The 24,532-nt window shown below is 45.6% G+C and overlaps 2 protein-coding genes across 3 annotated transcripts in view; one reads left to right on the top strand and one right to left on the bottom strand.

The window, feature by feature from the left end:
- LOC308384765 (retinoic acid receptor beta-like) overlaps positions 1-24,532 on the top strand; it is a 180,809-nt gene that overhangs the window by 127,250 nt on the left and 29,027 nt on the right. For both annotated transcript variants that reach the window (XM_080863355.1, XM_080863356.1), the window contains one exon: positions 5,875-6,016. In XM_080863355.1, coding sequence (XP_080719481.1) covers positions 5,875-6,016 — 142 coding nt within the window. The remainder of the gene's footprint in view (positions 1-5,874; positions 6,017-24,532) is intronic.
- Positions 6,497-8,829, bottom strand: LOC308384766 (uncharacterized protein). Its single transcript, XM_080863357.1, has 2 exons — positions 8,470-8,829; positions 6,497-8,385 (listed from the first exon to the last, which is right to left on the bottom strand). Exons 1-2 carry the CDS (start codon positions 8,821-8,823, stop codon positions 8,110-8,112), a joined length of 630 nt encoding a protein of 209 aa, XP_080719483.1. The 5' UTR covers positions 8,824-8,829; the 3' UTR covers positions 6,497-8,109.

Raw genomic sequence — 24,532 nt, forward strand, 5'->3', positions numbered from 1 at the left:
AGAGTACATGTACCGGCGTTACGTATTTAAAAAACAAAAAATGAGTAACTGCATTCCCTTACAGTTACCGTTTGAAAAGGTGGTATTCAGAATACAGTTACTTTGCTGAAATAAATGGTTTACACGGCGGTCTTTTCCTGTTTCATATGTTAGGCTAGGCCCTCTCTGTTTTTGGTAATTCCACGCTGGTGGAAACCCAAACAAAACACACATTAAGAGGCTCTAATGCCTGTGTCTCATCTCTACTTGTGGCCCGCAAAATGACGTGAAGAAATATTTTTAAAAATTATTATTCACAAAAATGATTTAATATGAAGGCAATATCAGAGTGTTACAAGCTTCACCCTAAACAATGTAGCCTCATGGGCAGTGTTGTCCGTGCTGCAGGGAGAATGGACTGCCATACCCGTGATGTGTCTGTGAGAGGGAGGGAGAAAAAGAAGAGTAGAAAAGTGCGAGTATTCACCAACCAGAAATGGGAGCTGGAAGCATGTAAATATAATAATTAGGGATTCACCGATACCGATACTGGTATCGGGTATCGGGGCCGATACTGTAAAATGTGTGTGTACTCATACTCGTAAAAGTTAACCGATACCATGAACCGATACTAACTTATTTCATTAATCAGAGGGAGGCTTGTGATTTTTGTTGTAGTTTTTTAGATTGGCCACTAGGGGGACATCCCGTGCTAAACAGGCACAGGGTTAGGCGAGTGAGACTGGCAGCTCCAGATAAAAAAAGAGAAACTGGAGGCTGCTGTAGCTAGGCTAAACAAAATGTCAGCAGTGTGGACCGGAACAGCCGACTTTAACTCAGGTTTTGGAAAAGCGATGAAAAATGTCAAGAGAAAATCCACGGGCAGTTAAAACAACAGAGGCTCTGACTCATTTTATCGCTCTGGATGACCAGCCAATGCCAGTCGTGGAAAACATAGGATTCTTCTCAGCATACTCGAGCTGCGATATGAAATTCCCAGCCGCCCACACATCAGGGAGATAATGGTGCCAAAACTTCCTAAAGAGGTAAAGACAAGCAGTGTGTGCGCGATGTCAGTCCTTGGTTTAACGGCACAGTGGACTGATGATCCACGGGCAGATGGGGAGTTCGTTCGTCAATGCCAGATACTTTCGTTATTTTGTTTGTTTGTTTACAATATGGACACTCTGCACTCTGCATTTAAAAGTTTATTTTATTCTCAAACCTAATTTGTATTTATTTTATTCCAAACAGAAGTGTTTATTTATTATTCCGAAAGCTCGAGACAGTGCCAATAGTTCAGTGATATTTTGTTAAATTACAACGTGGAGACTCTGCAATAATTTAACAGAAGTGCTTATTTTTCACTTGAAATTTTTTTGTGGTCATTTTTATTAAGATATTATTTATTATCGTCAGAGAATAAAATAAAACCTGTCTTCCAATTCATTGCATTTGTGTGTGTGTGTGTGGTAGAAGTATCGGTTTTTGTACTCTGTATCGGCAAGTACTCAGATCCAAGTATCGGTATCGTATCGGTTTGAAAAAATTGGTATCGTTGCATCCCTAATAATAATAGCCCAGTTGTAAGTAAGCTTACAACGCCTCTCTCTGTCTCTCGCTAGCAAAGTTGACCCAGACAACAAAGTAAAGCTAGTTTTCAGCTACGAGCCCAACACGAACCCGACGTATCAGCCAGAGGTCCCTTTACTACGGTTTGGAGCCGCGGACCTGTTTTATATACGCGCGGAACAGTTTTCTATACGAGATCGCTGCAAAAAGTGCAGCCTTACCTAATGTCCACCTACTGTTACTCATTTTATATCAAGATTTAAACATCTAGCTGGTATTGGTATGGAGTGTAACCTTCAGTAATAGTAATAAATCACACAGCAATAGTACATTCATGTAGTTGTAAAAAGCATGATCCAAAGTAATCCAAAGTATTCAGAATCCGTTACTCTCATTGAATAACGTAACGGAATACGTTACAAAATACATTTTGGGGCATGTAATCTGTAATCTGTAGTGGAGTACATTTTAAAAGTAACCTTCCCAACACTGTATGTAGTTTGTCATATCTCTCAGCAAAAAGCATTACTACTTAGATCATCTGCTTCCATCTCACCCTGTCCCTAGGGACCTCTTCTCAGACACCAACCCTCTGCATGTCCTTGTTTACTACATCCATGAACCTCCTCTGACGTCTTGCTCTTTTTCTCCTGCCTGTCTGCTTCATCTTAAACATCATTTGTCTAATGCAGTAGCTTTGCACGTATCCAAATAAGCTTTACCTCTCTAACTTGTCTTGTCTTATAAGACAAACAGGACAAATTGTCTTATTTGTCTTGTCTATCTCAGTCATTCTCAGTGAAAAAGAATATTAACATCTGACGTTTTTCACTCCCAACATCTCCAAACCATACATCATAGCAGGTCTCACTACCATCTTGTAAACGCTCGCTCTCACTCTTACAGCTGTCCTGTCTCAAATCACCCTTGGCACTCTTCTCTCCCCTGCATTTTCTCTCTTCTGTCGTCTGTTTAAACTCATCTCTGTTTATTAGTTGTTCACTTTTCCACCTGCCTCCTTGTCATTCACATACATATTCGGTCTTGCTTCTTCTGACTTTCATTCCTCTTCTCTCTAGGGCATGCCTCCACCTCTCCAGGTCTTCCACCTGCTCCCCAATCTCACCACAGATCACAATGTCATCTGCAAACATTATAGGCCACGGAGACTCCTGCCTGACCTCATCTCATCTGTCAACCTCTCCACCATTGCAGACAAGATTTCCATCATTATTGGGGAAATTTAAAAGTCAGTGTGCACTGTAAATCAATACAGATTTAAGGTCTGAGTCTTATTACCCACTGGAGCAGAAACTGGGTTTCATCAGGACGCTACAACACAGTACAAACATCCCCACAGACACAGTGGCCAGGAAAGCAGAAGAGCATCATTTCAAGACGGCCCAGAGTAAATGTGGTTATCCCAGGAACAGCTGAGGCGCATTTTCTCAAGCCATAACATTTCAGTGGCTTTCAACGCCCCCGCCCCCCTCTCTGGTCCACAGGAAGGACTAGGTCCCCTTGCACAAAAGGGTCATGTAGTGTATCCGGTTCAGTTCCAGGTGGATTACCATGATTTATATATTGGGGAAATCAATTTATAATGTACCACCATGGTACTTTGGTCAATGGTCACAAGAGTTTGCATATTAATGATGGTGAAATTGACCTCACGACCCATTGTTAGTCAGTTGTACCAGTTGCAGTCATGTAAACCTACAGTTTATAAGGTTAGGGAGACTGAGAAAGAGACTTGGATGAGTGATGAAAAGTTTCTCCCACTGAAAATGCAATGTCCACATGAACAGAATCTACTCTCTGGGGCCTCTTGGAGCCATTTCATAATTCATTTCATCAGTTCAAACAGTTGTACATAAGTACTATTCACATATGTCAACACTTTGCCATAACCTGTCAGAAGACTCAGTTTCCACTATCAGATGAGTAGAAATTGGTTAGGATGTTCAGGAACAATCCAGGAATCACCAAGACTCAAACCTGCAATGAACTGAGAGCTGCTGAAACACCAGGGTCACTGTCCACAGTGAAGTGCAATTTACCTTGACATAGACTGAGAGAGTGCTGACCAAGAAGGAAGCCCCGGCTCCAATATTGACAGCTTCAAGTTTTACTGAGATTTACAGCTGCCCACATGGTAGGGCTGTTCGATATAACGATATATATCGGATGACGATATAAAAACGTCTATCGTTTCATTTTACGCTACCGTTTGTTTCGTGGTGTCGCAAAATAAACAGTTTACAGCAATATTTTTTCATTGTTTTGATGGTCACTGTAGTGGCTATATTCATTTCTTAAAGTTCTCTCTTTCTCTTATATTTAAAATAACCACACTACGGACGGACAAGCGCCTGTTTTTATGGGTTGTCGTTAGCAACAACGACGGTAAAACCATCGCATGTCCGCTTGTTTATTTTCCACATAAACCTTTCACAATAAAGCTCAAGATCCTGTTGAGACTTATGGTCAACCAAGACAAAGACTTGAGCTATTTGATTATATTAACAAGAGATATATAGGTAAACGGACTGGTTCTTATATAGCGCTTTTCTACTCTTCTGAGCACTCAAAGGGCTTTACACAACTTGTACATTCACCCAATCACACAAGCACATTTTTCTAAGTGCTTTCTAAGTAACATTCACACACACTTTCATACTCCAATGGATGCATCTGAGAGCAACTTGGCTAGTATCTTGCCCAAGGATATTTGGCATGCAGACTAGGGGAAGCCAGGAATCGAACCACCAACCTTCCGATCAGCAGATGACCCGCTCTACCACCTGAGCTACAGCAAGTGTTCATGGATTTCAAAGGTGAGGCTTTGAAATCCATAAACACTGTCAAGCATCGTGCTTTGGGGTTGTTTTGCTGCTAGTGGTATAAGCACAATGGAAAAAGTTGAGGGAATAGTGAAGAAGGGCGAGTACTTCCAGATTCTTTAAATTCACCTCATATCAATATCTTTACGATTGGGACACAACTGGGTGTGCCAACAGGACAGTGATGTCAAATGCATATCAAACTGGTTTGGGATGAATAAAGCAGGCTAATCATGAAGCTTCTGGAACTGCCTTCTAAAAGCCATGACCTCAATCCTATTGAATATTTGTGAACCATGCTTAACAGCCAGGTTAAGCATGGCCAGGAAACCAACCACTTTATATAAACTCTACCAAGCATCGTTTTCAAATATCAAACCAAATTATGCCCAAAGCTTATTGATGGCTATCAGAAGTGTAAATAACTAAAGGCTTTACAAGGAACTTTTAGAACAGCAAGATAATAATGTTTCATTTTTTTATGTTTGTTAATAACTGCATGCTGTAGAATAATATTATCACAAACTTATTTTGATGGCACCCAGCTGGGAAGGACTGTCTGTTCAGCTGCAAGTCAGAACAGTCCAAAAGCACTGAAGATGGTGGTTAGCCACTCTGTGGGAAAACTTTTAATTTAAACCAAAAATGCTCCTTAAAAACAAATTTGGCCTTTAGCTCGTTAACTTATATTTCAAACACAGCACAACACCAGTAATTTCACTGAGCATTTGAGCAGTAGTGTCCATTCTGTCCCTTCATTCAGTTTAGGAGGTCTCTTTGTTATTCACTTAAGATGCTCTAAGAGCAGCTTTTATGAAGGAACTCACTTGGAATTGTTAGTGCCATTTATGCAAGTAAATCATCTTCCTTTTAATCCAGCTCCTGTAGATCCCAAAGCAGAGTCTCTGAAATAGAAATGATCGTCTCCATCAACACACATCTTTCCACTAACCCAAGGTTTTTAGGCACTTTGTTGCCTAAAACTTTTTGGACAGACTCACAGATTGAGTTCATTTGAAATCCTCTAGTAATTAATTATTAGAACACTCATTTGGTCTTACTTGGTTGGTTACTTTAAGTAACATTACTTTAAGTACAGATATGGCAAGTTGTTGGTTAAGTCTTTCATACTGTACGAGCAGCCTCACTTTTTGATACCATTAAATTCTTTAGTGTCTGTTCCTGCTTGTATTCAATTTCCCAGCTCAAAGCAGCATTTGAAGCTCCCAGCTGGGACACACTCTCTTTTTGCTCAGTATTAATGGCAATAAAAAAACAAAACATCCAGCACATTGTTATACACACTGTTGTGACGTTATGATATCCAGTGACCAGAGGATTTCAGTGGAGCTGTGTGGATGTTTTAGCAAAAATGCAGTTGCAGAAGATTAGAAGTGAAGTGAGGATAACTATGTGAGACGCTGCTTTTATAATGCATCCCCACCCTCCCCTGCCTTCCTATATGTATCTGTCTCTGCAGGGTTTTTTCCGCCGAAGCATCCAGAAAAACATGGTGTACACGTGTCACCGGGACAAGAACTGCATTATCAACAAGGTGACGCGGAACCGTTGTCAGTATTGCCGCCTACAGAAGTGCTTTGCAGTTGGAATGTCCAAAGAGTGTGAGTTTCTGACACAATTTACACAAAGTACTGATGTGAGCAAATTAAATACAGCTGTTGGTTTGAAATAAAGGATTTGTTGTGGTCTATATATTCCAAGCAATAGTAAAATCAGGGGTATTCAGTATTTATTTTTTCAAAAAATAAGAATTGCAACATTTAATTTGATTAACTTATGTAGAGGAGTAACTGTCTGCATTTGCATTAATATATAAAATGTCCAAAACAAGAGAAAATATGATTTTTTTAATACAGTGAAAAGATGGAATTGGAAACATTCTATCAGACACAAATTTTCAAAAGGACGTTTAGTGTCATTGTAGTTTTGTTGTTTGAACTTAACAGATTTAGTGCTGAGTAATCAAGCATTGTTTGTAAAAGATGGCTGTAAGCTGTCATGCTCCTGGGTCGGTGACCCAGCGCTTTTAGTTTGTTATCATTTTCTAGATGATGATTGTTTAAGTTCTGTGTTATTTTCGATCTGCCTCTGAGTCTGCGTCTGTATCTGTCTGTCTATGGTGTCTCCCCATCTGTTTGTGAATCTGTCTGTTTAGTTCAATGTCTTGTCTGGTTCCATGTATCTGAGTTTCCTGTTTTATTGTGAAGGTCCGTGTCATATGTGAGTGTGATCAGTTTACGTTTCCCCTGTCCCGTCAGCCCAGATTTCTCCCAGCTGTGTTGCCCTCCTGTCTCTCATCCCCTGATTACTGGTGTGTGTATTTAAGCCCTGTGTGTTCTCCTGCCTGTTGCCGGTTCGTCTGTGTTCCTCCGTGTCAGTCTGTGTAACTCTGTGTCAGTCTGTTACCCTGTGTTCCACGGTGTCCTGTTCCTCGTCTGCGTCTCTCTGCTATTCATCATCCGTTGTCATATGCTCCCAGGTCTGTTATTTTAGTTCTCCCAGTTTAGGTGTCTTTAGTTGTTTGTTATGCCCCACTGTTTGTTTGCCACTACACCTCTGTAAATAAAACCACCGGTATCTCATCCACTGCCTGCATCTTGGGTCCTCCTTCTATATCCACACGGCTCGCCTCGGCAGCCGTGACAGTACGAACCGGACACTATGGACCCAGCAGCATTCAACCCGCCCAAGGAGCTCCGGGAGGACATTGTTTACTCCGTGGACAAATTAATCAACGCGTGGCTGGAGCACGAGGGGAGAGAATTTCGCCAAGCCGTGGCTAATCGGCTACAGCGCTTGGTTTCTGGTCTCCCCTGGCTGCTCAGCTCACTTCACCCGCTCGCACAGAATTTCATTCTGAATGGACTCCGTCTTCACCCCCCGGCTGCTACCACCCACCCTGCAGCTCATGCTTCACTGCCCAGTCCGACAGAGGATGTTCTGCCCGGCCCGTCAACCCAGCCTTCGAGGGGGAAACGGCGCTCACGCTGCCGACGCTCCTCGCCACAGTCGGACCTGGGGATTTCCGAGCAGCCAGCTGTGGTGAGTGGACAGGACAGTATTGTTGGTCTGAACTGTGGGACCGTTTACTCAGGGGTGATGTTCTGTACGGCACTGGACAAAAACTGTTTATCGCCAGAAGCTCAGTTAGCCGCCCGGCCAGAAGCTCAGTTAGCCGCCCGGCCAGAAGCTCAGTTAGCCGCCCGGCCAGAAGCCCAGTCGCCACCTCCGCCACATTCAGCCTCACAATCCATAGCTCAATTACAGTCACAGCCAGACTTATTACAAACCCTGTTACAATCCATGGCCCAGTCAGTAGCCCGGTTAGCAGAAGAATCATTAGCTTTATCCTCAGTTCAGCAGTCACCAGCCCTGCATCCTGTGTCAGTTGCTCCACTACCTGTTCAGCCATCACCTTCACCTACTCCTCCTGTACAGCAAGCCATGTCAGTCCAACCCATAACGGACAGTTCAACAACTCCGTACTCTAAGCAGAGAGACAAACCCAAGAACAATGTCAACATTCCTCAAAGGCTGGCCAGTTCTGAGACTGAGATGCACTCCAGGGCCTCCCCAGAGGCTGGGTTTCAGCCCCCATTAGACTCTGGACCCCTGGAGTTTAAGAAGCCAGCTGAGGACTGCACAGAGCTGTCGCTGCCTGAGCAGGGTCAATGCTCTGCGCAGCTGCAGGCCGCTATGTGTTTGCCAGAGGCCCGTGTGCCTGCTGGTCCTGTTCTGTCCCTGCCAGAGGCCCGTGTGCCTGCTGGTCCTGTTGCGTCCCTGCCAGAGGCCCGTGTGCCTGCTGGTCCTGTTGCGTTCCTGCCAGAGGCCCGTGTGCCTGCTGGTTCTGTTGCGTCCCTGCCAGAGGTCTCCGCACCTGCTGGTTCTGTTCTGTGTGTGCCAGGGGCTCCAGTGCCCACTGGTTCTGAGACTGTTTTTGCTGGGGGGCCCGAGGAGCCCGTCCAGCCTCCTGCCTCGTCAGCTGGGGGGCCCGAGGAGCCCGTCCAGCCTCCTTCCTCGTCAGCTGGGGGGCCCGAGGAGCCCGTCCAGCCACCAGCTGCTCCACCAGCAGCCTCATCCACGCTTGCAGCAGCAGTTTCATCCATGCCGCCACCTGCTGCAGCGCCTCCGTCTGCATCCTCCACGCCGTTGCCTGGCCCGGCCTCTGCTGCATCCTCCACGCCGTCGCCTGGTCCGGATTCAGCATCCTCGGCGTCGCCTGGTCCAGCGCATGCTTCGGCTTCATCCGCTTCGCCTGGTCCAGCCTCCGTGTCTTCATCCTCGCCTGGTCCAGCCTCCGCATCACCTGCAGTGGCCTCCTCTTCAGCTTCCTCATCAGCTGCTTTGCCTGGTCCAGCTTCAGCTTCCTCATCAGCTGCTTTGCCTGGTCCAGCTTCAGCATCCTCATCAGCTGCTTTGCCTGGTCCAGCTTCAGCATCCTCATCAGCTGCTTTGCCTGGTCCAGCTTCAGCATCCTCATCAGCTGCTTTGCCTGGTCCAGCTTCAGCATCCTCATCAGCTGCTTTGCCTGGTCCAGCTTCAGCATCCTCATCAGCTGCTCTGCCTGGTCCAGCTTCAGCATCCTCATCAGCTGCTTTGCCTGGTCCAGTTTCAGCATCCTCATCAGCTGCTTTGCCTGGTCCAGTTTCAGCATCCTCATCAGCTGCTTTGCCTGGTCCAGCCTCTGCATCTGCTTCAGCCTCGTCTGGTCCAGCCTCTGCTTCAGCCTCGTCTGGTCCAGCCTCTGCATCAGCCTCGTCTGGTCCAGCCTCGTCTGGTCCAGCCTCGTCTGCATCAGCCTCGTCTGCATCAGCCTCGTCTGCATCAGCCTCGTCTGCATCAGCCTCGTCTGCATCAGCCTCGTCTGCATCAGCCTCGTCTGGTCCAGCCTCCGCATCAGCCTCGTCTGGTCCAGCCTCCGCATCAGCCTCGTCTGGTCCAGCCTCCGCATCAGCTTCCGCCTCGTCTGGTCCAGCCTCCGCTTCACCTGGGGCTGCAGGGGCCACGCAGCCTTCAGGTCCCCTACTACCACCTCCACATCGTCGGTCATCTGCCTGGCCGCCTGTTGGGCATCTCCGCCACCGTGGACGCCCTCCTGAACGCCGCCACTGCCTTCCACGTGGCCGGCCTCCGGACTTGTTTCCACGCCGCTGTTGCCGTCCGCACGGTCGGCCCCCAGAACTGTTTCCACGCCACTGCCTACTGCGTGGCCGGCATCCGGACCTGCCCCGTTGCCATTCGCATGGTCGGCTTCCTGAACTTGACCATCTGGGCCTTTTTGGACTCTGTCCCTCCGTCCTGGGCCCCCTCCGCCCGCCCTGGTCGGGTTGTTTTCTGTTTTGTTTTGGTCCATTTTTTCGTTTCTGCTGGGCTGTCTGGTGCCAGCCCTTGGGGGGGGTACTGTCATGGTCCTGGGTCGGTGACCCAGCGCTTTTAGTTTGTTATCATTTTCTAGATGATGATTGTTTAAGTTCTGTGTTATTTTCGATCTGCCTCTGAGTCTGCGTCTGTATCTGTCTGTCTATGGTGTCTCCCCATCTGTTTGTGAATCTGTCTGTTTAGTTCAATGTCTTGTCTGGTTCCATGTATCTGAGTTTCCTGTTTTATTGTGAAGGTCCGTGTCATATGTGAGTGTGATCAGTTTACGTTTCCCCTGTCCCGTCAGCCCAGATTTCTCCCAGCTGTGTTGCCCTCCTGTCTCGCATCCCCTGATTACTGGTGTGTGTATTTAAGCCCTGTGTGTTCTCCTGCCTGTTGCCGGTTCGTCTGTGTTCCTCTGTGTCAGTCTGTTACCCTGTGTTCCACGGTGTCCTGTTCCTCGTCTGCGTCTCTCTGCTATTCATCATCCGTTGTCATATGCTCCCAGTTCTGTTATTTTAGTTCTCCCAGTTTAGGTGTCTTTAGTTGTTTGTTATGCCCCACTGTTTGTTTGCCACTACACCTCTGTAAATAAAACCACCGGTATCTCATCCACTGCCTGCATCTTGGGTCCTCCTTCTATATCCACACGGCTCGCCTCGGCAGCCGTGACATAAGCACTGGATCTGAGAACTGAAGTGCAATATCACTGGGAGCCGGCTATATAGTAGTTTTTCATACCTTCATAAAACATCTTGATCCAATAGTCACCCATTCCAATTTTTTTTCACAAACCTCAAAATATTATGTTGAAATGAGCTAATTTGACTCCTCCTGCTCAGTGTGATGGTGGTCCTCGTGAAAATAAATTATTCCTTAATTTGATATTAGCCCTCAACCAGAAGTTTCACTCTTATGTTTCACTCTGGTTACCAAATGCAGTCACATCTTGGTTCTTAGTGCTTTTTTACTCTACCTGAGCACTCAGACTGTTTTATATAACACAACCATTCACACTAGCACTTTTTTCAACACCTAAGCACTCTCTATCTAACCTTCACACACATTCAAACTCCAGTGAACACATTATTGCCCAAGGATACTTAGGCATACAGATCAGAGCATCTGGGGCTCAAACCACCAACCTCCCGATTAGACTTATTCTACAAAGCTATAATTTATTATTTGATTTCTAAGATATAAACTAATACGTTTTAATTACAGACATGTGAAAATTGTGTTTTTCACAGGACTGTGAAAACCAGTACATACTTACTGCTTCTAGAAGTAAGAACTAAGTCCTGCTAATTTATCATCAGAACGTGTGACCATCTCTACAAAAGGTTTTGTCATGTTACTTGTCTGGAACTTATTTTCTCTAAGTTTATATAAAATCAGTGTTAGTACAAACAATGGCAGTAAGAAATATTGCTTTAAATAGCATTTTTATCACTTTGCCCATCAGAGCAGTCTAGTGATATTGAAGGAGAGGTCAGAGGTCAAATGTGATATTTTGTCAGTTTGACCATTTTTTGAATGAAATGCAATTTATAATCTTCTTTCTTCAATCCTCCAATCTACTGAACAAGACCAAACAAGGGTCAACAGCAGAATGAGCTGATTGGTGTTGACAGAGAAGAGTTGGAAAGCTTTTTATGGGCACAGCCCAAATACTCAATTCTGCTCTTTAACACACAAATGCTTTGTCCTTACAAATGCAGCTTCATTTAAAGGGATATTAACAGGCTTTCCAATGGCATAAGGTTTCTTGCAAAGAAGTATTGTTATAAAAAAGATAGAATCCACCACAGACAGTGCAGTTTGTTTAAATGAAGGGATGCTGCTGCAGGGCAAGTATTGCTACTCTGGCTTTACAGAGTAATTCCATAGTGACCTGTATTTTAGCCAATTCAATTCAGTTCAATTAAAATTAATTCAGTTCAATTTTATTTATATAGCATCAGAACAGCAGGCACTTTTTATTGTAAGATAAAGACCCTACAATAATACAGAGAACACCCCAACAATCAAGAGACCACACTTGGTGACATGGGAAGGAAAAACTCCCTTTTACCAGGAAGAAACCTCGGCCAGAACCAGGCTCAGGGAGGGGCGGGGCCATCTGCTACATCCAGTTGGGGGTGAGGGAAGGAAGACAAATAGGCGCACTGTGGAGGAGAGCCAGAAGTTAATGATGAATAATGATTAAATACGGAGAGGTGTATAAACACATAATGAGTGAAAGAAAAGGTGAGTGAAGAAGAAACACATTATGGGAAGTCCCCAGCAGCCTCGGAGCAGGATTTTGAATTCTGGATTTAACAGGAAGCCAATGAAGGGAAGCCAATACAGGAGAAACCTGCTCTCTCTTTCTAGTCCCTGTCAGGACTCTTGCTGCAGCATTTTGGGTTAGCTGAAGGCTTTTCAGGGAGTTTTTAGGACATCCTGATAATAATGAATCACAGTCGTCCAGCCTGGAAGTAATAAATGCATGAACTAGTTTTTCAGCATCACTTGTTTCTAATTTTAGAGACATTGTGCAAATGCAAGAAATTTCTTTAATCAAACTATCTGTACTTTATCACTTGCTGTTGTTAAGACCCTCAAGATCCTCTGCATCACAGACATTCATAGGAACAGTTTGCATTTCATAGGTTACTGGTGTCCCTTGACTGAATCAGAATTTATGGTTTAGGTCCACTTTACGTTCCATTAGTCTCAATGGGGAGGGGGTCCATTCCCTTCTGTTATACACTCTAGTAGAAGTGGAAAATATGATATCGTGATTTCCTTAGGCTAAGCACTCCCACAGGGCCCCTGATTAAAAATAACTTACTCTATTTCCTATATTCCTGTTGTGATCCTCAGCCTCTTACCCTAACTACCCTAACTGTCTGTTTGTCAAATAAAGCTGTCTTTTTCAGCTTGGTTTGCCAATACAAACCAAAAACTACGTTCTTTGGTTTGTATTGCCAACTACTAGGAAATGATACTGGTATATGGGGATTCTAAATAACAGATGTATCCAAATATCATGTCACGTTTGAGCTCTGATGTTGCATCTGCCTTTTTTCAAGGTGACTCCAATATGCATAATATCTTCAAAGAAGGTATTATCAAGACAAGGATAATGAGCTGCCTAGTTAGTATAATATTTTATAATAAGGTTCTAATGTCATTATTCACAAGTCAGTACCTATTATGCATTACCTACTGCTGCATAATGTTTGTGTAATCAAAGTAACCTTCTGTCTGAGTTTTGTCTGAGTTTTACTGCTTTACAAACTTCTTAAAGTATGTTTTTTTAAAGAAAGGAAAAAATGACTACATACACAACACGATTTTCTTAGAGTTAAATACTGCCCAGAGTGAGAGCTGCCTTTACAGAGGTTTGCACTCTCTGGAAGAGAGTTCTTTCTTGGTTGATGGTTTCAATTAGTCTTATGTATGTGTGAATCATCACAGTAATATATATAAAATTACTCCCAGTGTTGATCTTGTTACAGGGAATTCTTACAAAAAGTTACGACTGGCATCTGCTGGATGTGCTAGCTTGCTTAATTGTCCACAGACAGGAGTGTTAGCTAATTCCCGTCACTACTAGCTACGGTTTGCTCATCTCTCCTGAACCCAAATTTTAACCATAGATCAGCTGTCATACCAGTTACCCTCCAGTAAGGCGATCTTATCTGCAAGACTTTATTTGGATTGTACTAAGGACTTTCAGAGTAATTACCAGCTTTTTAGGCCTTACAAGGCAGGCCCTCGTAAGAGCCATAAGCAATGGCTCTGACTTTGGATTGTGGAGGTGATTGCTCTTTGGTATACTAGCCTGCAGCAGCAGGGACCAGAATGCCTGCAGGCTTACTCCACTCATGGTCTGGCAGTGTCCTGGGCCCTTTTCAGAGGAATGTGAATCCAGGTATCTGTGCAGCAGCAAGCTGGTCTTCACCTCTCACCTTTGTCCGGTTTTACAGGCTGGATGTCTCAGCTTCAAGCAGAGTCCTCACCTATCCAAGTGCGGACCCAGAGCCCAAGCAGTGCTGGGCTCTGGGTCCGCACTTGGATAGGTGAGATACTGGCTATTTCTATGACTGCTTGAGATAAGCTTGTCTAACAATACGGGAGCCTCCATTTTTCCATAGTGAGAAATGCTAGGAATGAGAACCTTAGGTTACTTTGTAACCCCGGTTCTCAGAGTAGCATGAGTGAGATGTCTCACCAGACGGCCCTTCTTGCTGGGATGAAGCAAGAGGAGGGGCTTATCTTGAATAAAGACTATGCAATATTTATATTTAACAGTGGGTAGCTTGGTCCGACATGTTCATTGCAATCACCAGCCAATCAGAACTGGCAGAATGAGATACATGATTATGAGGAATATGCAGGGAACCGCATCCCATAGTGGACCCAGAACAGTATGTGAAGAACTACTTAAACTTTGCATAGGTTCTTTTTTGGGTACTCCGGCTTCCTCCCACAGTCCAAAGACATGCACAGACAGTGTTAGTCCTGCGACAGACTAGCGACCTCTCCAGAGTGCACTTTGCCTCTCGCCCTATGGCAGCTGCAATAGGCTCGAGCCCTTCAGCGACCCTGAATTAATAAGCAGAATAGGATGGATAGTTTGACCCCCACTGGATGGGATGCAGCTAGGCACCAGGGGGCAATTGAAGCATTTCGGCTTTCTAGAAGCCACTATAACATTTTATTCACTCTTTGCTTGCAAATAGGCAAGCACACAGATCTTCCCTTCAGCAGCTGAAGTAGTCGACATGTGAAGCCCTAAAAAACACTTTTTTGAGGATGTTAGCCGGCTTTGAATTGAACTGAAGTAAGGACACAGAGAAAGGTACTTTTATCTGACAACCACATTAGCAGTGTGTTAAGTTGTAATTATAATTAAGGTATAATTAATTATGACATTAATGTGGGAGATGGGCAGCAGAAGTTATCTGATGGGTAGGCAGGGGTTGGGTTCACCAGCTGGAGTCAAATGGATCTTGGTCTTATCAGTAGCAAAGCCTGTTAACCAATAGTGAGATCATCATAGAGCAATCTTTTATTTTTTAAGTTGTGTTCGAGTTGTATTTGACTGCTGAGGTGATTTGGTTTCTCTGTATTATTGTAGGATTATTACATGACAATATAAAGTGCCTTGAAGCAACTCATGTTGTGATTTGGTGCTGAAATGAATCAAATTAAATTGAATTTAAAATTTGCTCCAAGGTAATATTTTAATATTAATAATTTGTTATCCTGTAAGTCTCTTATAAAACCACTCTGCTAAGTGGTTTTATAGGACTTTTTCTAGGCTATTGAGAACTTGTGACTGAGGGAGGGCACGGCATATTGAGACACTTGTAACAGATCAAGAGCCCTTTGGGCAGACATTTCCTCTAATCCTTTGTAATACTTTCATTGTTGTAAAAAGAGCGACAGATTCAGACCTTGATTGGCAAATGCCTGGCTGGTTATTCAACCAGTTAGTCGTGGATGTGAGCAGACATGAGCAGACCAAGAGTAAACATATTTGTTGACACATAGATTCAGTAACATGACTATGAAGTGTCATATAACAAACTTATCACAAAATATATTTCAGAAATAATCTGAGGGACAGAATAATACTTTTTTAATAAAAAAGTAATGTAATAAATAATATACCCAATTACTTTCTCAAGCAAGTAATTAAGTAATACACTGCATTAATCTTCTTTTTTAATAAGGAGTTCAAAACAAAAGTTGCTGGAGTCCAGGAACACAGTTCAAAACCCAAAATCCTAGGAGCAGGAGTCCTAGGACAAACCAAAAACAGTCCAGGGACTGGCCATGTGCCCAGAAAAAACAGTCTGAGACTGAACAAGGGCCGACCCAGATGCCGACGGCACAACAGTCCATAACAGGCCATTTCAGGGGCCAACCGCGTGGAAGACTGCTGCAACAGAGCAGTTCTGGTGGCTGACCGCTTGGAAGGTGGCGGCGACAGAGCAGGTCTAGAGGCTGACTGCATGGAAAGCAAAGGCAAAGCAGATGTGGTTGTAGGCAACGACCTTGAGTTATACCGCAGCAGTATACTGTGTAGTAGTATACTGTGCTCGTCCCTGTTAGTTGTGCACGTTTCCCTTACACTTTTAACTAATATACAGTCAACATTCTCACAAATGACCTTTTGTTTTTTACCCCGTTTGTTGACAATGTTGATAATTGTCATCAGGACAACTGTCAAGTCAGCCGTCCTCCTCAGGATTGTGGTTGAATGTACTGAACTAGACCAAGAAGTAGAATTGTGGAAGTCTGCTGTCTAACATGTGTGAGCCCTCATTAGAAAACAATAGTAAATAACCAAATGCTGAGTCATTTTGGTGTATTTTCAAGAAACTGGTCCTTCTGCTGAATATGATCTGCAGACAGGTGTGTGAAAGCAACACACGCATTATTACGGACAAATGTAGTTTTTGGACTTTACCAATTGTACATTGGTGACCAAGAAAGAAGCTCCTGCTCCAAAATCGACACGTCCAAGCTTGACTGAAATTTGCAGTTCATATTTGAGGTGTTCTTCTTTGTATTAATATTTAAGTAAAAGTGAATATATATGAGCCTCTGTGGGTCCTACGGTCTATACAAGTGTTTCTGAGATAGCAGTCCTCATTCGTCGTTCCAGTTGTTTGTTCATTGTGACAGAATATGAAAACATTGGAAGACGTGCATCAACAGAAAGCCTGTATATATGTGACATTGCTTATTCTAAAGGTAGCCAGATCAACGCCTACTCACACTGCTACTATATTGTAGGGATGTACAGTACTTCCAAAGATCGGACAGCAATCCTGACTTGGGACAAATACTCATTAAAGATGATTTACAGAGTAAAATATTTTTATACTTTTATGCCTTGATGAAAGCTTTGCACTTTTTGTGTTTCGTCTATGAACTGTCCCCCTTAGGGGTCACCACAACGCCTTTTTCCCTCCTGTCTGGCATCTTCCAAACTCTTTGGCCAATACGTTCACTATCCCGCCTCTGCACATGCCCGAACCACCTCAGCCTCACTTCTCTAACTTTGTCTCCAAACCACTTAACTTGATGTGCTCATTTTCCTGTCATCCCCAAATTAGCATCCTCAACTGAGCCTTGTGTCTTTTCAACTAGTGCCACTGTCTCTGCACTACTGATTATATCAGGTCTCACTACTATCTCGTAAACATTCACATTAACTCGTGCTGCTATCCTTCTTATACAAATCAGCCTGGACTCCATCTACTCCACCAAGCCATGGTTGGTGCCAGGTATTTAAATTCTCTCTACTCTTGCATGTTCAGCTTTTCACCTTCCTCACTCTCATTTACACACATATATTCTATTTTGCTTCAACTGACTTTCATTCCTCTTCTCTCCATAGAGTTCCTCCACCTCTGCAGGCTCTCAAAACAAATCACAGTGTTGTCTGCAAACATAACAGTCCATGGAGATTCGTTCCTGACATTATCTGTCAACCTGTTCATCACCACTGCACATGACACGGGGCTCAGAGCCAGTCCCTGATGTAATCCATCCCATGATGTGAACCCATCGGTCACTCCTCACCACTGTTTCACTGTCCTCACACGTGTCCTGCACCAGCCTCACATACTCAAATAACCTCACTACTCTGCCACTCCTGCCTTCCTCATACAGTAGCACAGTTTCTCTTTTGGGACTCTGTCATAAGCTTTGGTTGGATCCACAAAGACACAGAGCAGCTCCGTCTCTGTACTTCTAAAAACAAACATTGTATCTGCTACTCACTGATCGTCACCTCTTTTCTTAACAACTCTTCTCCAAAGCTTCATGGTATGGCTCAATTCAATTTATACAGCGCCAAATCACAACAGCAGTCATCGCAAGGCACTTTATATAGTACAGTAGATCGTACAATAATAGATACAGAGGAAAAACCCAACAATCATATGACCCCCTCTGAGCAGTTTGTCATATTTGGCGACAGTGGGAAGGAAAAACTTCCTTTAAACAGGAAGAAACCTCCGGCAGAACCAGGTTCAGGGAGGGGCGGGCTCATCAGTTTTATAGTTATTATACCTCTTGAATATCATTACCAGTATACTTTTCCATTCCACAGGTATCTTCTGCCTCTTTTGTTGAAAACTCAGTGCCTTTGACTCTTCATCATTTTCATCATTAGTTGCCTTCACTTCCTCCTTACTCATCGTCTTCCTGATTTCGCTAGCTGTCCTCCATCCATCATTCTCTACATTCATCATTTCCTCAAAGGACTCTTCTCAACACACTTTCTTCACTTGTTAGCACATTTCCATCTCATCAACTTGCTGCCAGAGATGGGCAGTAACGCGTTAATGTAATCCGATTATTTTTTTCAAGTAACGAGTAAAGTGAGGGATGCAAAAACAGTAATTAGATTACCGTTACTTTCCCGTAGGAACGCTGCGTTACTGCGTTACTAAAACAGTGATTTCTTTGCAAGAATGTCTCATGACAGTGACGTAAGCAAGTGTGACAACAGCTGTGCGCAGATCAACAATGGATAATATATCGAGTGCGGGAGAGAGTATGAGCGTGCAGCGTTTAAAGCTTAGAAGTACTGACCTTACTTTGAGTTTGATTCCATAAAAAGTGATAAAAACATTTGTGTCCGCTGTGCGTGGGAAGAAAACTTCTTTTTACAGCGAAAAAAAACATTGAACAACTTCCAAGCAAGCACCGAGTGCGCTACCACGTAATGGGAAACTCAGAGAAACTCGCGGCTTCTTCAACTGACCGCTGCAGCACACCTGCACCAGGGTAAACTTGCGCCTGCTTTACAGGTGAAAATAGAGCAACAGGACCGCTGAGTCTTTGACTTTATTTATTTTCTGCTGTGTTTCACTTGCATCTATTTGAAAGACTGAGTGTAAACACAAAAAACTAAAGACTAGAAAGTATAAATAATATAATAAACTCAAAACCCCTGGGTCAACGACCCAGGCATCCTAACAGTACCCCCCCCCCCCCCTTAAGGGCTGGCTTCCAGACAGCCCAAACCAAAACATCAAAACAAAAAAAAACAAAAAAAAAAACCCAACCCAACCAGGGTGGGCGGCGGGGGAAACAGGATGGAGGGCTCGAAACAAACCAAACAAGGAGCCAGAAACAAAAAAAAGAACAAACAACGGAGCCTGGAAAGCAACAGAACAAAACACAGGAACAACGTCCAAAACAACAGCACCAAGGCCCAGGCATAGTCCAAAAGCAAACAAACAAAAGAGCTCACGAAAGGCGCAGAGGCCCAGGCAATAGTCTCAAAAAAGTTCAGGGGGGCCGGCCCGGAGGCTAACGGCACAACAGTCCAAACCCGGGCAGGTCAGGGGGGCGGCCCGGAGGCTGATGGTCCAATAGCCCAGAAAACAGGTCAGGAGGCCGGCCAGGCGGGAGGCACCGACGGCGACCGAGCAGATCAGGAGGCCGGCCGGGCGGGAGGCACCGACAGCGACCGAGCAGATCAGGAGGCCGGCCGGGCGGGAGGCACCGACGGCGACGTAGTTCAGGGGGCCGTCCATGACGGCAATGACATCCAGTCATCGGCCGGACAGGACGTGCAGGACGAGCAGGCCGGACGGGACGTGCAGGCCGGACAAGATGTGCAGGACGTGCAGGCCGGACAGGACGTGCAGGACCAGACAGCATGGAGACCTCAGGAGCAGACGAAGCTGAACACTCGGAGGCCGGACCAGGCGGAGCTGCGGAGGCCGGACCAGGCGGAGGAGCCGGTGGTGGCTGAACGGCCTCGCCAGAACCATCAGCAGACACTGGGACGTGCTGGCTGGGTCCTCCCGGACCCCCAGCTGACAAGGCAAGAGGCTGAACGGGCCCCTCGGACCCTCCAGCGGAGACAGGTGGCTGAACGGGCCCTTCGGATCCTCCAAGCAGGAAGAGACGGCTGAAGCGGTTCCTCGGACCCTCCAGCGGGAACAGACGGCTGAGCAGCTAAGTGACCCCGTGGCTGAGCAGCTGATGCAAAAAATATAGCCCCAGAATAAATAGTCCCATGGCCCGAAGAAAAAGAAAAAGTGTCCTTATTGCTCACCACAGCCGGTTGTTTTGACATCCCGGGGTCCAGCTGTGGGGTGACACGCCGGTGGTGCGGCCGCCGCTTCCTCCTCGGTGATGGCTCCAATGGGCCGGGCAACTCCAAGTCCGGCGGGCTGGGCAGCACATCTTTCTCCGAGTTGGGTAGGTGAGCGGTAGCAACAGGGGGATGCAGATCAAGCTCATTAAGGAAAAACTCCTGTATGAGTGGGTGAAGTGAGTCCAAAAGCCAGGGGAGACCAGAAACCAGTCGCTGTAGCCGGTTCGCTACAGCACGCTGAAATTCCTCCCCAGAATGATTCAGCCACAGGTCACATAATTTATCCACTGAATAAATTATATCCTCCCTGAGCTCTTCAGACGGGGCGAGTGCTGCTGGGTCCATGTACTGGTCGCGATCTTCTGTTAGGTGTGGCTGTGTGCAGACAGGAATAGGACCCAAGGTGCAGACTCCGGAGACAGAACTTAAACCAAAACAGCTTTAATGCTGAACTCAAACATAACATAACTGGGGGAAAAAGGTCAAAAATAAACTAACACCGGCGGATTGACAAAACACACAGCAAAATAAACGGTAGATCACGACACGGACACAGAGAAACACAGGGCTTAAATACACAGAGGGAGCAATCAGGGAATGGGTAACAGGAGGGAAACACAGCTGGGGCAAATCAGGCCTAACGAGACAAGGGGAAGCAAAACCAGACACATTAACATCAGACATGGACTTTCAAAGTAAAACAGGAAACACATAACACAGACTGAACAAAGACACAGACTCGCATGCACTGCAACAGAGGGAACAGAGACGTGGGACCAGGGCAGACACAAACACTGACTGGACACGGGGATATAGCCACTAAGGACACACAGAGACGCGAACTAGACAAGGGGATACAGCTGACAGGGGAGACAGAGCAGCTAGAGAAGACAGAGACATAAACTATAAGAGAGAACTCAAACAAACCAAAGACTAGAAAGTATAAATAATTAGATTAGATTAGATAGAACTTTATTAATCCCTCGGGTGGGTTCCTCTGGGAAATTCGATTTCCAAAAAGCACAGCACCGACAGAAGTTTCAGAGTTACAGAATATTATATATATATATATATATACACACACACACACACACACACACACACACACACACACACACACACACACACACATATATAAATACAGAGACAATATAAATAAAATATACGAAGGGGATAAATAGAATAAATAGGAATAAAAAATAAAAATACAAGTGAATGAATTGCACATTTCGAGTATTGAGGTCTATTGCACTTTTGACTATTTACAAAAGTATTGCACAGTGAGGTGAAGAGGCACTACAGCTTAGTTGTTCCCCCCTCCTTTGTCCTCCTGTTTCCCCTCCCTCTCCCCTCCAGAGAGGAGTTAAACAGTCTGATGGCGTGTGGGACAAAGGAGTTTTTAAGTCTGTTAGTTCTTGTCTTGGGGAGAAGCAACCTGTCACTGAACAGACTCTTCTGGTTGTTAATGGCCGTGTGCAGAGGATGCCCAGCATTGTTCATAATGTCCATCAGTTTCTTTAATGTCCTTTTCTCTGCCACTGTCACCAGAGTGTCCAGCTTCATGCCGACCACAGAGCTAGCCCTCCTGATCAGTTTCTCCAGCCTGGATGAGTCCTTCTTTGCTGTGCTGCTCCCCCAGCACACCACAGCATAGAAAAGTACTCCAGCAACCACCGACTGGTAAAACATCCTCAGGAGCTTCCTGCAGATGTTAAAAGACCTCAGCCTCCTGAGGAAGTACAGTCGGCTTTGGGCTTTTTTATACAGGTGCTCTGTGTTGCATGACCAGTCCAGTTTATTGTCCACCCACAGCCCGAGGTACTTGTACTTGTTGACCACCTCTACCTCCTCCCCCTCTATCTGAACCGGCAGTGGACCTTCTCTGGACCTCCCGAAGTCCACAACCAGTTCCTTAGTCTTTGAGGTGTTGAGTTGCAGGTGGTTTGTGTGACTCCATGCGACAAAGTTCCTCACCAGACTTCTGTACTCCTCTTCCTGATCATCCCAGATACACCCCATGATGGCCGTGTCATCTGCAAACTTCTGAATGTGGCATAATTCAGAGTTGTAGCAGAAGTCAGAGGTGTACAGGGTGAAGAGAAGAGGGGACAGCACAGTTCCCTGTGGTGCTCCTGTGCTGCTGACCACAGTGTCAGACGTGATGTCCTTCAGCCTGACGTACTGTGGTCTGTCAGTGAGGTAGTCGGAGATCCAAGCGACCAGGCAGGGGTCCACCTCCATCCTGTTCAGTTTTTCTTGAAGCATACAGGGCCGGATGGTATTAAAGGCACTGGAAAAGTCAAGAAACAGGATCCTGACCGTGCCTTTTCCCCCATCCAGGTGTGAGTGGGCTCTGTGTAGGAGGTACAGGATGGCATCCTCCACTCCGACACCCGCCTTGTATGCAAACTGTAGTGGGTCCTGGGCATGTTGTACCTGTGGTCGGAGGAGGTTGAGGAAGAGCCGCTCTAGAGTCTTCATAAGATGTGACGTCAGTGCCACCGGTCGGAAGTCATTCAGCTCATTGGGCCGGTTCTTTTTGGGGACCGGGACGATGCAGGATGTCTTCCATAGGGCGGGCACTCTCCCCAGTCGCAGACTGAGGTTGAAGACTCGTTGTAGCGGCTCCCCAAGTTCAGCAGCACACGCCTTTAGCATCCTAGGACACACCTTGTCTGGGCCTGCTGCCTTTCTGGGGCGAAGCTTCCTCAGTTGTCTCCTGACCTGATCCACTGTGACACTGGGAGATGTTTGGGAGGAGGGGAGGGGGGGAGATGTCTTGCTGCTGAGAGAGGGATTGGAGGAGGGGGGTGTCATGGTGTCAGGAAGGGGGGGAAGCGAGGGAGGCAGGAGAGTGGGGAGAGGACTCTGTAGTGAAGGTGAGGGTGAGGGTGGGGGGGTTGTGGGCTGGTCAAACCTGTTGAAGAAGTTGTTGAGTTCGTTTGCCTTCTCCACAGTCCCCCCCACTGTGCTTTTCTTGGTGTTGTGGCCTGTGATGGTTTTCACACCATTCCAGACCTCCCTCATATTGTTCCTCTCCAACTTCTGCTCCACCTTCCTCCTGTAGGTGTCCTTTGCTTCCCTCAGGCAGCCTTTCACCTCCCGCTGTGCTGCCTTCATCTCCTCCTTCACTTTGCTCCTGAAAGCCTTCTTCTTCATGTTGAGGACAGCTTTGACTTCCTGTGTTACCCACGGTTTGTTATTAGGATAACACCGTACCGTCTTAGCAGGGGTGACCGTGTCCACACAAAAGTTGAGGTAGTCTGTAAGACAGTGTGTCGCCCCCTCTATGTCCTCACCATGTGGGCTCAGGAGCACATCCCAGTCTGTGGTGTCATAACAGTCCCTCAGAGCATCCTCCTTTTCTGGGGTCCATCTCCGGATGGAGCGCGTTGTGACAGGCTGCCTTTGGACGAGGGGTGTGTATTGTGGCTGTAGGTAAACCAGGTTGTGGTCTGACTTCCCTAGTGGGGGGAGGGGGGTGGCTCTGTATGCATCTCTCACATTAGCATACAGTAGGTCAATTGTCCTGTTGCTCCTTGTGGGACAATTCACAAACTGGTGAAAAGCAGCCAGAGTAGAGTCCAGTGTGGCATGGTTAAAGTCTCCAGATATAATAATGAAAGCCTCGGGGTTTTGTGTCTGAAGTCTTGCTGTGACTGTGTGTATTTTCTCACAGGCAGCTCGGAGGGATGTAAACACACACACAGATCACATGACTGAACTCCCGAGGTAGATAATATGGCCGCAAGCTAACAGCTAGCAGCTCCAGGTCCGGACAGCATACCGAAACTTTAACGGAGACGTGTCCAGGGTTACAGTATCTGTTGTTAACGTAGACAATGAGTCCCCCACCTCTGCTTTTTCCGCTGGCCTGCGTGTCCCTATCGGCTCTCACGGATGTGAAACCGCATAGGTCTACGTTAGCCTGCGGCGTTAGCTCGGTTAGCCACGTCTCCGTGAAGATAAACAAGCTGCACTCACGGTATAGTCTGTGGTTGTTCAGAGCGCACAGTTCATCAATCTTATTCTGTAACGAGTTCACGTTGCCCATAATCACTGTCGGGATTGATGGTTTGAATCGCCTCCGGTGATCCGCTCTCCTCGCTCCAGCTTTGCAGCCTCTGTAGCTCCTCTTTAGCTCGGCCGGGATGTTGTGTCGCATGCCGGTCTGTCCCTTTGTTTTTAGTGCCAGCAGCTCCGCTCTCGAATAGATGACGGAACTGGTTCCAGAAGTTTTAAAAAGTGCATTATCCATCTTGTATCGCTATATCTAAGAGGTATAAGTAGAGGAAGGTGAAAAAAAGTTTGAAAAGCCTAGTCTAAAAAAGTTAAAGTTAACAAAAAAGGTGCGGTGTTGCAGAGCTACTTGGAAAGGCTGCCGTCACTCCAGCGCCATCTTGTAACCAATATAATATAATAAACTCAAAACCCCTGGGTCAACGACCCAGGCATCCTAACACCTTTTTGAAGATGTTTTATCTTTTATAACCTTTCTTTAATGTGGGTTTTCTGGATTTTAGTTTTTCTTTTACTGTTCCTTTGTTCTGTCTCTCACCCTTAAAATTAAGCAATCATTAAATTAGAGACTGTTCATTTCTGACTTACAAATTCACAAAGTGATCAAATAGTT

The sequence above is a fragment of the Rhamphochromis sp. 'chilingali' genome, assembly GCF_963969265.1.
Source record: "Rhamphochromis sp. 'chilingali' genome assembly, chromosome: 17".
Lineage (NCBI taxonomy): Eukaryota > Metazoa > Chordata > Actinopteri > Cichliformes > Cichlidae > Rhamphochromis > Rhamphochromis sp. 'chilingali'.